Below are 13,004 nucleotides of genomic sequence, written 5' to 3'. Positions count from 1 at the left end.
CAAACACACGCACGTTGCACACATAATGAAAAGCTATTAGCCTGCCTTCCAAGGGCATGCATGAGGACATCAAAACTGACCCAGCTGCCTCAGAGGCTTCTTTGTATCCCCGACATAGTAAATGCAGAAACACTTTGCCACATTTTCAAATGAGGTTTTAATTATATAGCAGATGTGATAAAATTTTAAAAGGCTAAGTGCAAAAAAACCCAATAGAACCTAATTTATAAACTGACATTTAAGTATCCTAAGCAGACATGTAATAAAAGTAACACAGCCCAAAAAACTAATGTAGCTTAGCTATAGGGAAAAACAACTTTATTTAGGTTCACGTGACCTATTTATTGAAACAGTTGCTTTAGAATTGTGCTGTGGAGTAATAATTCAGGGGTGTGGTATGAAAAAATAAAGGATGTACCTCATACTTCATTTACCTGCTTGCCCCTCCAAAACAGCATAAGATAGTGCTGTGGCCATCACAGTCGCAGAATAAGAATTAATATCCACAAACTGGAACTAGAAAGAGTCGGAATCAGCCTTTCTGAATTGTGCTGGAGTAAGATTAGGTTTATTTCTGGTTGCTAGGTAAGCAGAGTAACTTCAAATTTCCACTGACTTACAAAATTTCACTTCTGTTTTATACTGACCTTTCATTACCGTACTGTTTTATGCACATATCTAATGACATCATGTAGTAAGCGATTACGGGTGAAGGCTGGCCCACTTCAAATCAAACACAATTTTACTATTGACTAGAAGGGGGACCATGATTTCACTGCAACTATTTTTCTTTTTTGGCATTTACATGCTACATGTTGAGAGTTTATCTACGGGTACACAACATATCAGATAGATCATTCTGCATTTCAAATGACTGCTGCACTCATATCCCGTATCATCATGTGAACACAATGCACAATGAAGTCCTGGGCCACAACCAAGAAGATTTTTAGGCACTATAGCAATACTTCTGCTATTAAAACAGAACATAACCACCAGGCTCTTGCAGAGACCAAAAGTTCAACAGTAGTATCATTTAGGGTCAACAGAGAAAGCTAAGCCAATAAAATTAAGAACTGGACCTATATTAGTGCTGTGAAAGACTCCACACACATTTAGCTAATCTAGTTCATACTGTTTTGCAGTGAGAAAATTCAATGTTTTGGTTCATCCAAATTTCTGAGGCATTCTAGCAAAATGGCATGACAAACAATTTGACCTCGGTATCTATTTAGAGATACAGCATGAAAAATGCAAGTAGAATCATTCAAAATGACAAAGAAATGTCCACTAAACTCAGTGTAAAAAACTCCAATTTCAATGGCATTTATATGTTGCCAAAGGTTAAATGACCTATAATCATATAATTATACTCCTGACCAAGGCAGCTTATGCAGTATAGCAGACCACAATTTAGGCCAAACAATTTAACACAAAGCCTCAGGCTAAGAATGATTGAGGAGAGGCTGAAAATTCTTATTCTCCAATTTCTCAAGCATCTAGTTTGAATATTGGCAAATGGATAGAGAATAACAACTATTTTGTTACACCTTTAACTTAAAGCAACTTACTAGATATCTTTCTTCTTGTCTCATGCTTGGAGTACGGATCATGTGATTCTGTTCCCCTCTCCAGTCTCCAAATCGCCGAAAAAAATAGTTGGATAAAAATCGGTTGACCGGATCTCTAATAATGTTGATGTACACTGGCTGATCTCCTCCAAACCTAGCATAGGAAAATGTGTAGAAGTCATCAGTAGGCTGCAGACAGGCACATTTGCATTTCATAATCAAATAGTAACGTCTACAAAATTTCAAAGCTGTTGTAAGATCACACATTGCATAGGACATTCTGAATCATTACCAGCTCCTTACAAGGTAGCATAAGGCTCATTTAAACTTGAAGGTAACTACACTATTATACTAGACAGTATAGGGTGCCACTATGGACTAATTCATTTGGAGAAACATGAGCTTTCATAGCAGGGGTGTCCAACTGGCAGCCCATGGGCCACATTTAGCTTACAAAAGGTTAACATTTATCCTGAGTTAAAATCATGCTTGACAACTAAATTGAATCCCCACATTTTGATTTTTTTGGGACTCTGCTTTTCCCCCCTTATTTTCATCAGCGGGGATTTAAGATTTCGTTAGCGGGCTTTTAGTTATAATTAGATATTTATACAGTACTTTCCAAGGTACTTCATAAAATATGACATACCTCAGCCTCAAAGAATTTAAAGTGTAAACCATAACTACACAAGATTTTAAGGAAAAGGTAGGGAGAGTTAAGGTGATACCAGCCCAGGCCACCACATCTTGTGAAACCATAAAGTGTGCTGGCTACAAATGACGAACTCCCAGGATCCTTAAAATTCTGGTTTATTAGACGGAACGTGCAAAATTGATAGAGTCAAAAACCATAAAGCAAACCTTCAAATTACGAGGGGTACTGTCTCTCAAATATCCCACCACACACACACACACACAGTCAAGGGGCAGCAGGGCATGCCCTACGAAGAGAGGCTAAAGGGCCTGAACCTAGTCAGCCTCCACAAGAGAAGGCTGAGAGGGGATCTGGTGGCCGTTTACAAACTCATCAGGGGGACCAGCAGGAATTGGGGGAGGCTCTGTTCCCACAGGCACCACCCAGGGTTAAGAGGAATAACGGCCACAAATTGTTAGAGAGAAGGTTCAGGCTGGACATCAGGAGACATTACTTTACAGTTAGGGCTGCCAGGGTCTGGACTGGGCTCCCAAGTGAGGTGGTCTCCTACCTTGGGGGTCTTCAAGAGGAGGCTAGTCAGATATTTGGCTGGGGTGGTATGATCCCGGCGCCCATTGCTGCCTGGGGCAGGGGGTTGAACCTGATGATCTGTTTAGGCCCCTTCCAACCCTAAGTACTATGATGTAGCAGCTGCAATAGAGCACCGGTGTCAGGTATACCTATCCTGTGAACAGTGCGAGTCCTGACCTAGTCATAATACTGATTAAGCATGCGTAGGATGGCTAGAGGTTAGAAGTCTCTGGAACATCTAAACTTCTGACCTTGATGAGACTATGACTTAGAAAACTGAGGCATGCGCAGTTGAAACCTTGTTATATAACAAAAGGGTGGGAACTTTATGTTAATAAGTTATGAAGTGATAATGAATATGAGTGGTCCAAGAAAATGATACTGTTGAGTGACTTTGATTGATCGAGATGTGCAAGCAGTGACTGGACCATGGTATGATTGGCAGGTGGTGTGAGGCAGCCACTGCAAAAGCCAGCGTGAGGCACCATCTTGGGGGTGCTTGTGTATGTGCGTATGTTGGTGTGTGTGTGGGTGCGTATGTGGTGAAAAGTGCATGCACCGAGAAACTGTGAGAGCTGAGTCTGAGAACCTAAGAATTTTGCATGGTATTGAACCTGCTGGAGAGGCTGGGAAGATTGGGAGTGCAGGTGCTGAGTGCTGTGTGTGGGGACACCAGACTTCTCATCTGAGATGCTCACCTTAATTTCCCATCGGACGGGTAAAGTATCACCCTTCCCTTTTGAGGTCTTCAAGTACTGCATTTGTGGAGGAAAGGATAGAAATCCTCTGCCTGACAGGGACCAGACAGCAGGCCCTGCAGCCTGGGTGTCAGTGCTTTTGGCTGCCACCTGGTATGGCTCTCTGTATGTAGCCTTCTGTTAAATGCTGCTATGATTATTGTTACTTTTGACTTCTGATACAGATCGGTTATTAACCCTTACTTGGTGTTTGCCATTAAGAATAGTGGGCCTCCGTGTGGGGCTGGGCCACAGGCCAATATTCTGAGGGATTAACCCCTTTTAAGTGCAAGTCAATTGTAGGCCCCTGGCACAGCAGAGGCCTAACAAACCTCTGTCCCTGTCATTACCATTGTCCCTGTGCCAGGCCAGTTTTCAATCCTAAGCATTAGTCTGTCATCAATGGCCAGTCGAGGTTTCCTCCAAGTGTTGTTGTTTCCAGAAGGGGGTTGCCAGCTGGTCTTTTTGGCTGGATGGGTAGAGTGTTGGTCAGGTCAAGAGGGTGCCACCAAGGGTTACGCTTCACAGCCTCCTATCCTCCCCTGGCAGATTCCTGTGCTCCCCGCCAGTTTTCAAATTTGCCCAATCCAGGGGCTCCTGACCCTTGTGGGACATCCCCTGGGCAGCAGCCAGGGGACAGCTGTCAGCCCCCGGGGTCACATTCATTGGTATATGCAGTTCCGAGTGTCCATTGGTGATTTTGATTAATTTAGTTTTTGGCATTGTCCGGGCCCTGAAAGCGGCTGATCGGAACGTATTCAGTCCCAATAGCCGGTCTTCCACATTTATTAACTCAAATGGGGGCTTCTGTTCCTTTAACAATGAAGTTTCAGGGAGTTCTGGACTCTGTATTGATCCTTTCCTCTTGTCAGTCTGTGGTTTTGAAGGTGTTAATCTATGCTTGTTAACTCGTTATTGTAGCTAGCTACTGTCCTTACCACCCACCCACCCACTCACTCACTCACTCATCCCCCCACTCACTCACTCACCCCCCGCCATTCATACAGAGATCAGCCCTGATACATAGAGATGGTAGTTCATTCCCACACTTGCTACTACTGTCACAGCGTGCAACTTACTTCTAAAAAAAATAAAATACATTTGTTACAAAGTTGAAAGCATAAAATATAAAAGGTGAAATGCCATGACACATACAATAGATAGAATACCAAATACGATGAGGGAAAAATACAAATACACAATACCATACTATATCTATATAAGCCCTTATCAAATGTGATTTCATAAAGCATCTATTTTATAGAATACCTAAATAATTCCATATCCTTATCCTTATAGTGAAAAGAAAGAAGAGAAGGGAGGAAGGAAGAAAATGGAGAAGAAAGAGAAATACCCCAAGGAGGGACTGGCAGTGCAGGCAAGAAGCCTTTGCTATGTGGAGTGGGGGGCTTTATGGTATTGGGGCAGGCAAAAAGGGGGCTTCTTGTTACAAGTGAAGGCCACTTCACAAGTCCCAATATGCTGGGATCTCTTTTTTGCTGTCTTCCAAGGATTGAGGCTATAATCTAGAATTCCTCTCACCTCTGATTCCATAAGGGTGGGAGGTATGTAAGACACCTACCTGTTCTGTATTCTGTTTTTAGACTGCATGAGAACTATGCCTCCAATAAAATCATAAAGAGGGTGGAAGGGACCTCCAGAGGTCATCTAGTCCAGACCCCTGCTTGAGGCAGGATCATCCCTATCTAAACCACCCTACACAATCTGTAATATAAACTCTACATAAAACTACTGTCAACCCGGACACAAGACATGATACAACAACCTAACCTGCCTGTAAAGCAAAGGAACCATGCCAGCCAAGGTTTGGTTTGCTTCTATAAAAGGCTGAGTCTCCACAACCTCAAAAACTGAGCTATCCATGATGGACACCTCTGCAATGGGTGTACTAAATCCTGGGAATGTGGCGACCCTTCCTCTGATCAATGCTACACAAGCCCTGTCACACAACCCCTGTCACACGGGAGTCACACTACAACTGTCTTCAACTAATCCACGCACTTTGTGTAGTGACCCCTCCTTGGATCAAAGCATGCCCCAGAATACCACACTGGCTCACAAAGCCAAAAACACAATGTCAAACCAAAGCGTTTAAAATATGAAACAGTTAAAAAAAGAAATCATGATTCTTGAAAGGCTCCCCCAACACCTGTCTGCAAATCTGTAAATGCTTCTGCAGAGTAGCTTCACAAATTATTGAGATCCAAGATCAATGTTTGCAGGCCTGCTACCATAATATATAAATATACAGACAATATACACACACACACACACAGGACCACTTTCAAATTTCGAATGCAAGATGTTATTTGTTTTCAGATTAGAGAACAGAATGATTTGCACGTTCTGTCTCTGCACAGCTTATACATTCTGTTGTTGTTAAGGATTCTCTGTGTACACATCTATCAGGCTACAAATTCCAGTTTGACTATGGAGGTTGGTGTTATTTCCTGCTGTCTTTTAGTGCCATAATGATGATATAAAGGCTACAGCAGAGAACAGAAGAAGTTCTAGTATTGGGTATAGGGCTAACAATAGAGGGATATTAAATTTTAGAGGGAAATTAAACAATAGGAGGGGAGCCCTTGGACAAAGTAATGACTAACACCTAGAGCAAACTGATGTTTTAGGTATGAATCTCAAGAGACAGAGGTGGGGAGCAAGCAACTAAGCATCAGATCACTTGATGTCAAATTTACATCAATGGATTAGCAGATTCAAAGGTCACTTGATAAAGGGAATGCAAATGAGAAAACGAGGGCTTCTCTCTTGCTCTCTGTAAGCATGTGGAAAACAAGGAAGAAGAAGCAGAGAAGAGAAAGGAACAATGTTCAGATGATCAGAAGCACAAGTCGGCTGTACAAGAGACAGACTAACTTCCATGATTGAGCAGAATGTGCACAGCAAGAGGCATTTTGGACATTTTAGACAAGTTTGACTTGAGCCAAAGAATACTTAATAGAAACGAGTAAATGGAAGCAGGAAAATGACTACGTGCATTTATTATTTTAGCTAGATCTGTGTATTTTTGTGCAGTCTTAAATGAGTGATAGATTTGTAAGGGCTACAAAGAACAAATCTGTTTGCTGAAATATCCTCTCTCTGAAGAGGTGAACTGTAAATTCAGTGTGCTCACAAGGTTGGAACTTCTGAGAGTCGAAATTGGTCCCAGGAATGTAGGGTCACTGGTTTTCACGCCCACTTCCACGAAGGTGTTGGAGGCAGAAAGTCTATTTTGAGGAAGTAAGTTGAACACACTGGAGCCAGAGATGGTGGCAGGAGCCCACCAAGCCGCACAGAAGCTAAAGAGTATACAGGCCCGGTATAAGCAGCCTGGTAAACCCCGAGCTAGCAGAGTTCTACCATGGGTTTGTGACAGCACTTTGCAAGCACAGACATTTTTCAAATTAAGTCTATTTTGCCTTTTATTCAAACCTTTGCTAGGAAAACCACAGGCCTGAAGACTCACAAGTTAGAAGTTAGTTTTATACGATTATTTAAACTGCTCAATTTTAAAGCAAATGTTTCCATGCTGAGAAGTAGTTTCCTGGTATGTTAATTCCTAATGCTTCCTGAAATCATGGACTTGAGGGTATTAACAACAGCAAAGATCAGTACTGCAAAGTCAAAACAATGATGATGTATTTATGTGAAATGTAGATTATATAAATTGCTAAAATGAAAATAAATATAATGCAAGTTGTCATTGAGGTTTTTTCACTAAGACCATAAACAACCATATAAATAATCCCCTTCCAACAGTACTCACACACCTTAAAGTGCTTTGCTTTGCTTTTATTATGTCATATCAATATATTATGTATTTAGAAGCAGACCAGAAGATATTACTAAACCACACCCTGCTTGCACTGAGTGATTGAAATCTTGTCACTCCTTTTAGTGGGATCAGAGTTGAAAACTAAATATTAAAAGCACCTTACCAACCAGCATTCTAGGATATAGCCTCAGTAAATTAGAATATACTGGGTCAGAGCTTCACCTAGCATAAACTGCCACATCTCCATTGACTTCAATGGAGCTTTGAAAATTTACATCAACAGACCTCTGTCTCTCTGTTTCTTTACTGAGCTTCTAACCTGCCCTGGTATTTAGTGTCACTTTCTATCACTGATTTAAGTGTTGTATAGACAGCTATTATTAAGGCATATTCATCAAAACTACTTGATGTATTCTGGGGACATTAATAGCTGTAAGTTTGTGATATTTTTACATGATATTAAAACCCCTTGTATTTAATAAAGTCTTAATACTAAGTTAAAGATTGAACAATGTCCCAGGTGTTTCAGGTTTTCTTTGGAAAGCAAGTCCCAGTGTATTCTGATTGTTCTTATTTATTTGAATGAAAGACCTGTTGAAAGTCATAAGTTGTCTGTGTCAATTACAGAAGCAATGCAAGAGTTAAAATGCACCACCAATGGTTTGTTCGGTTTTTAAATGTTGGATTGTTCCTACATCAACAAGAGAGATTTTCACAGTAAATAGTTCATTTTCATTTTGTTTTTTAAACATGACTAAGTACACAGTCTTGTAGAACAGTGAAAGTCCACGCATGAGCCGTATGACTAGAGGTGAGATGTTTCTAGAGGGTTTGAACTCTCAAACCTTGATGAAGTCATGACCTGTGTTTAATGTCTGGGCATGCACAGTGTATAATGGTATTGCTTGTACTGAGCTGAAATAAAAGGACCAATCAATTTAAACTAAGTATTGTGAAATTGTGACCTCATTTACCTGGTCCAATGGAGGTCAGCACCTGTTGGCTGTGAGACAACTAATTTGAAATACATTACTAGTTGCCGGGCAGACTCTAGCCTACCAGGAAGGAAGCCCCTCACTCAGGTATGTGATGCCAGTCACACAGGCAGAGAGATCAGGTTTCCCCCCCTCCCTCAGGAATGTATCCAGCTCAGGTTACCTAAAGAGACAGAGTAAGGATGTGTCTCTCTGCTGGGCCCATCCTTATCAAATTGTCACAGAGCAGAGACTTTGGGGAGAGACAAAGGTGGCTTTCTGCCACAGAGTGCCACTTGGGAAGGATGCAGAGCTAATGTGTGGCATGCCTGCCAAAAAGTTGGCCCTCACTGTGCTAGAGCATGCACCAGCAGAAAAAGACTACCATCTGCAGGGCCATCTTGGGGTGTGGGGGGGGAGGGGGTGGCAAATCAGGGTGACTGCCCTGGGCCCCGCGGAGCCGGGTGGAGTGGCCACATCCAGCCACTTGCTATCTGCCCCCCCCAGCCGCTGCCACTGCCAATGGCTGTTGCAGCTTTTTTGGATCCAGGGTGCATGGGCTTCGTGGCTTTCAACCTTGCATGGGCTGATTTGCCACGGGCCCCGCACCCTGCTTGGGTCGGCTTTGACTGTCTCCATAGGAAACTGCAAGCCTATAGGAAAGCAAGAATACTCCAATCTTCTCACTAGAAAAACTTTAGCTACATCTTAACCTTTAAATTTTAAAGTGTCCATTATATAAAAAAAGTAAGTTTTTTTTTCTGTGGATATAACTGATATTAGGCATAAAATGGAGAGCTGACAGTCACAGTGAGTGTATTCATTGGCACATAGTGCTCTCTGTAGACAGAGAGCACAGTTTTTTCCACAGGCCCACATGACCACACATCAATAAACGTGACAGCAAAAAGGTTCAGAAAGTACTGTAGATAAATTAAGTTGAGGCTCCTTGTGGGATTATTGAGCCATTTTACATTACCTTCACATGATGCAGTAGATATTCACTGGAGAAATGAGCAAAGGCAATATTGATTAAAATGACTTAAGTTCTTCAACATTTTATTTAAAAAAAAGTCTATCAAAGCCAATATTCTGGTGTGGGAAGTCTGTTTTACAGAATTACAGATACAAGGAAGCTGCAATGTCTGCTGTCAATACACACTTCTGGGAAAGGTGAAGTCTCTTCCTAAAGAAAGATGTACTGCAATTTTACATTGACAATTCTATAAATTACTCATAGGCCATGGACAAGCATTGTATTTGTGCTGAGAGAAAAGCCTTTCTAGGATAGAATAGCTAGAAAAAAAAATCACCCCCTTGTCCAGTCATGTGCTCTGAAATTTTGCAGAAATAGTGCTCCCCCTTTTCGCAGAAGAGGCATGTCTGTCTGGTCAAATGTTCTGAAATCACAATTATCACTGACAATAAAAGTGTTCTAAATGGTAACAAAAGACATACAAAAACAAGAACAAGCATAATAAATAAGTACCCATATGCTAAGATACAGACAGGTACAAGAACGAACAAATGAAATAAAATATCAGAACAATAATCTGGTTTTATCTTGCCTTTTAATCCAAGAATGCACCTTCTAATCAGCCTGTTAGCTGACGGCCTGAAGTGCTTCCTTTTGCCTAGGAACACTAGAGACAAACCCCTGCCCTGATAATGAGGCTTAAGAATGTTTTTTTGCCTGGCCTTTTACATACATTATCCACTAGGTTCTTGGGGATCCCACAGTATGCATATAATTTCCTGTTCCTCAAGTGTGTATGTTTACCAGACCAGAAGGCTTTCCTGATCTAATTATGACCAGGAGAATGTTTGCATCCTTTCAGACATATCCAAAAGATACTGTCCATTCCCCCGCTTTGAGAAATACCATTCTTTAAGAATATCTTGAGTAGCCAAGTGTGTTTCTTGCTAGGGTCTCTCCTTTTACAATGTAAATTCATCATTGTCTGGGCCTAGCTTATGTTCCTTAGAAAGGGTCTGTTGCTTAGTTATATAATATACCCATGTCAGATGCTAATGTTCAGTGATTACTTCTCTTCCACCATTTAAGCTTTGAGCATCTCAGTGTTTAGAGCAGACAACTGAGAATCATTATCATGTTATGCATGATAATGGACCTATTATAAACATATAAGAAACACTTTTTACATCAAATACTGCAATGCATATCAACATAGGGATCATATGGTTGAGTGCAATTTAACACCACCAGCCACTGAGACCTCAGGTGCTGTATCTGTAAAGCAAACTCAAAAAATGTGCATGGCATCCCACAAATGTATCAAAATATTTGGGGTTTGCGACACCCCCAAAATTATTACATTAAAAAAGAAGTCTTCTAGTGCTTCAGCCTACACGTTTTCAAGCCTTTCTTTACAACACAAAGGGCTTTAACTCTTTATGTTTAAATGGAAGCCAAGTTCTGATCTAGTCTCTTTCCTCTGTGACCCAGCACTTCAAAAACAAATGACAAATAGTGTGAGGCTCATAATAAAACTGCATAACTCAGAGTCACTATACTGGGAAATGTCATTGTAAATTACACTGCGTTGCCTGGGACTAGGGAAACTGCCTAATATATTCAATGGTCAGCACAACACACAAAGCCTTGTTATTCACCACCCTCTAGATCTTCAGTGCCTTTGTTTTGTTTTTGGTTTCTGCTAGTCTCTTCCAGTATAGATGATTTTCAACCAGCAGATTTTTTGAAGGGTGCTGTGAGGTAAAACTTGTTTGGGAGTCTGGAGTCGAACATCCAGATGATGTGGTTGGCCCAGTGTAGTTGATGTTGGATGATCATCACCTCAGTGCTCATGGTATTTGCTTGCAAGATGACACTAATGTTGGTATGTCTGTCTACCCACTGGATTCAAAGGATCTTCTGCAGGCAGCATTGATAATACTTTTCCAGTGACTTGAGGTGTCCCCCAGCTCAGTCAAGGTATAGGCTCAAGAGGAGGACAGAGTAAATGCTTCAAGGATGTCCTTAAGGCCAACTTGAAAAACAGAACATTGATACGAACTAGTGGGAAACTATTGGCCAGGACCACCCCAAATGGAGAAAGAGCTTGCTGCAAGAATCTCAGTACTTTGAAACCTTACAACAACAGGAGATGGAAAATGAGAGTGACAAAACCAACATTTTGAGGACCAAACCAAGAACCCAGAGCCACCCACCCCTCACAGAAACATATGCCTGAGCTGCAACAGAATCTGTTGATCCCCGATAGACCTCATCAGCCATCTTCAGACCCACAGAGAAGACAATCATGGAAGACAATCATCCTCTTGCTGATGAAGATGAAGATGCTGTGAGGTGTGCGGAGATAAGCATATAAACTAAGCAGATTAAGTGCAGGCTCAGGCTTGTCCCTGCCAGGGTGATTCTCCAGTCCCATTGCTAGACCCCTCCTCAAGGAAGTAAGCACTGTAATCTGTAAGTTAGTTTTCAAAATTGTTCAACTCACAAAAGTTATGGATGGATGGATGTCTCGTGTCCTGTGAGGGATACCTTGAGTCCAAAAAGGCTACGAACTACTGTTATAACTGAATAAGATTTTTCTATGCCTTTTATATAGGACAACACATAGCAAATGATAAATCAAATTAACTACTATTACAACTGATGCCACAGCCTCCCATTTTTAAAATCCCCATAGAAACTAATGCAAATACTTACATGGAAAAAAGTAACAAGAGAGAAAAAAATCTACCATGTGAGGAGTTAGGTCTTCACAGAATTCCAGAAGCAACAAAAACTAGACATTTTTAAAATCTAGATGTGTAGATAACCTGCATCCAAGAGCTCTAAAAGGACCTGGCTGAGGATCTCAAGATCATTATTGCTGATTTTTCAATAAGTCTTTAAATATTGGGAAAAACTAATACTGTGCCATCAATACTTTGAAAGGTTTTCAGAGTTGAGCCAGGTAATTTTAGGATTTTCAGCATGGCAAAGATCCTGGGCAAAGTAATGGAACAGTCAATACTCAATTAAGTAAAGGATTAATTAATACTACTCACCATGGGTTTAAGGGAAATGGATTTTGGATTTTGTTAAGCTTGATATCTTTTTATGGGATTCCAAGGTTGGTTGATAAAAATAGGTGCTTTAAAAAGGGAGGGTTATGCACAAGTTGGATGTGCACACAAGCTGTTATGCTGTAACTGTTACATTGTCATGGTCTAGTACTGATACAAGCAAGCTAAATCTTCTTAACTTTGAGCCCAAATGAAACAGAGTTAAAGTTGGAATGCTTTTGCTACACCTGTATTGCCAAAGAATCACGCTACAATTGTTATATTTGCATAACTTGGACTGGTATCCTTTTATACAGTCATTACATTATATGTGTACTAACTCCCCCACACAGAAAAGCCTTTAGGACTTTTGTAGGGAATCTGATTTTTGTAAGGCATTTCATTGAATGACATCTTGATTAAGAATCCACGGAAAAACAGATAAGGCTGCTGAGGTGTTTCCATCTTCAACCTTACTTCAGTTGCTCAAAACTCATGACATATTTTACCATTTTGGCTGAAATATTCCAGATCTAGTAATCACTTCTCAGCCTCCTGAAGGCTCAGATCAAGTGTTTTACCTACGACATAATTTATTTTATGCTTTGGCAAGGAAGAGTTAAACATTTTAAGCCATTTTTAGTATAAGTAAAATTTTGGGAA

General features: G+C 40.9%; 1 protein-coding gene across 4 annotated transcripts in view; it reads right to left on the bottom strand.

Moving 5' to 3' along the window:
• UST (uronyl 2-sulfotransferase) overlaps nt 1–13,004 on the bottom strand; it is a 365,729-nt gene that overhangs the window by 171,655 nt on the left and 181,070 nt on the right. For all 4 annotated transcript variants that reach the window (XM_019488345.2, XM_019488348.2, XM_019488347.2 and 1 more), the window contains exon 5: nt 1,572–1,725. In XM_019488345.2, coding sequence (XP_019343890.2) covers nt 1,572–1,725 — 154 coding nt within the window. The remainder of the gene's footprint in view (nt 1–1,571; nt 1,726–13,004) is intronic.

Source organism: Alligator mississippiensis, chromosome 1 (assembly GCF_030867095.1).
Source record: "Alligator mississippiensis isolate rAllMis1 chromosome 1, rAllMis1, whole genome shotgun sequence".
In the NCBI taxonomy this organism is placed as follows: Eukaryota; Metazoa; Chordata; order Crocodylia; family Alligatoridae; genus Alligator; species Alligator mississippiensis.
Note: the sequence above shows the minus strand (reverse complement) of the source record. Positions and strands in the feature narration are given on the sequence as shown.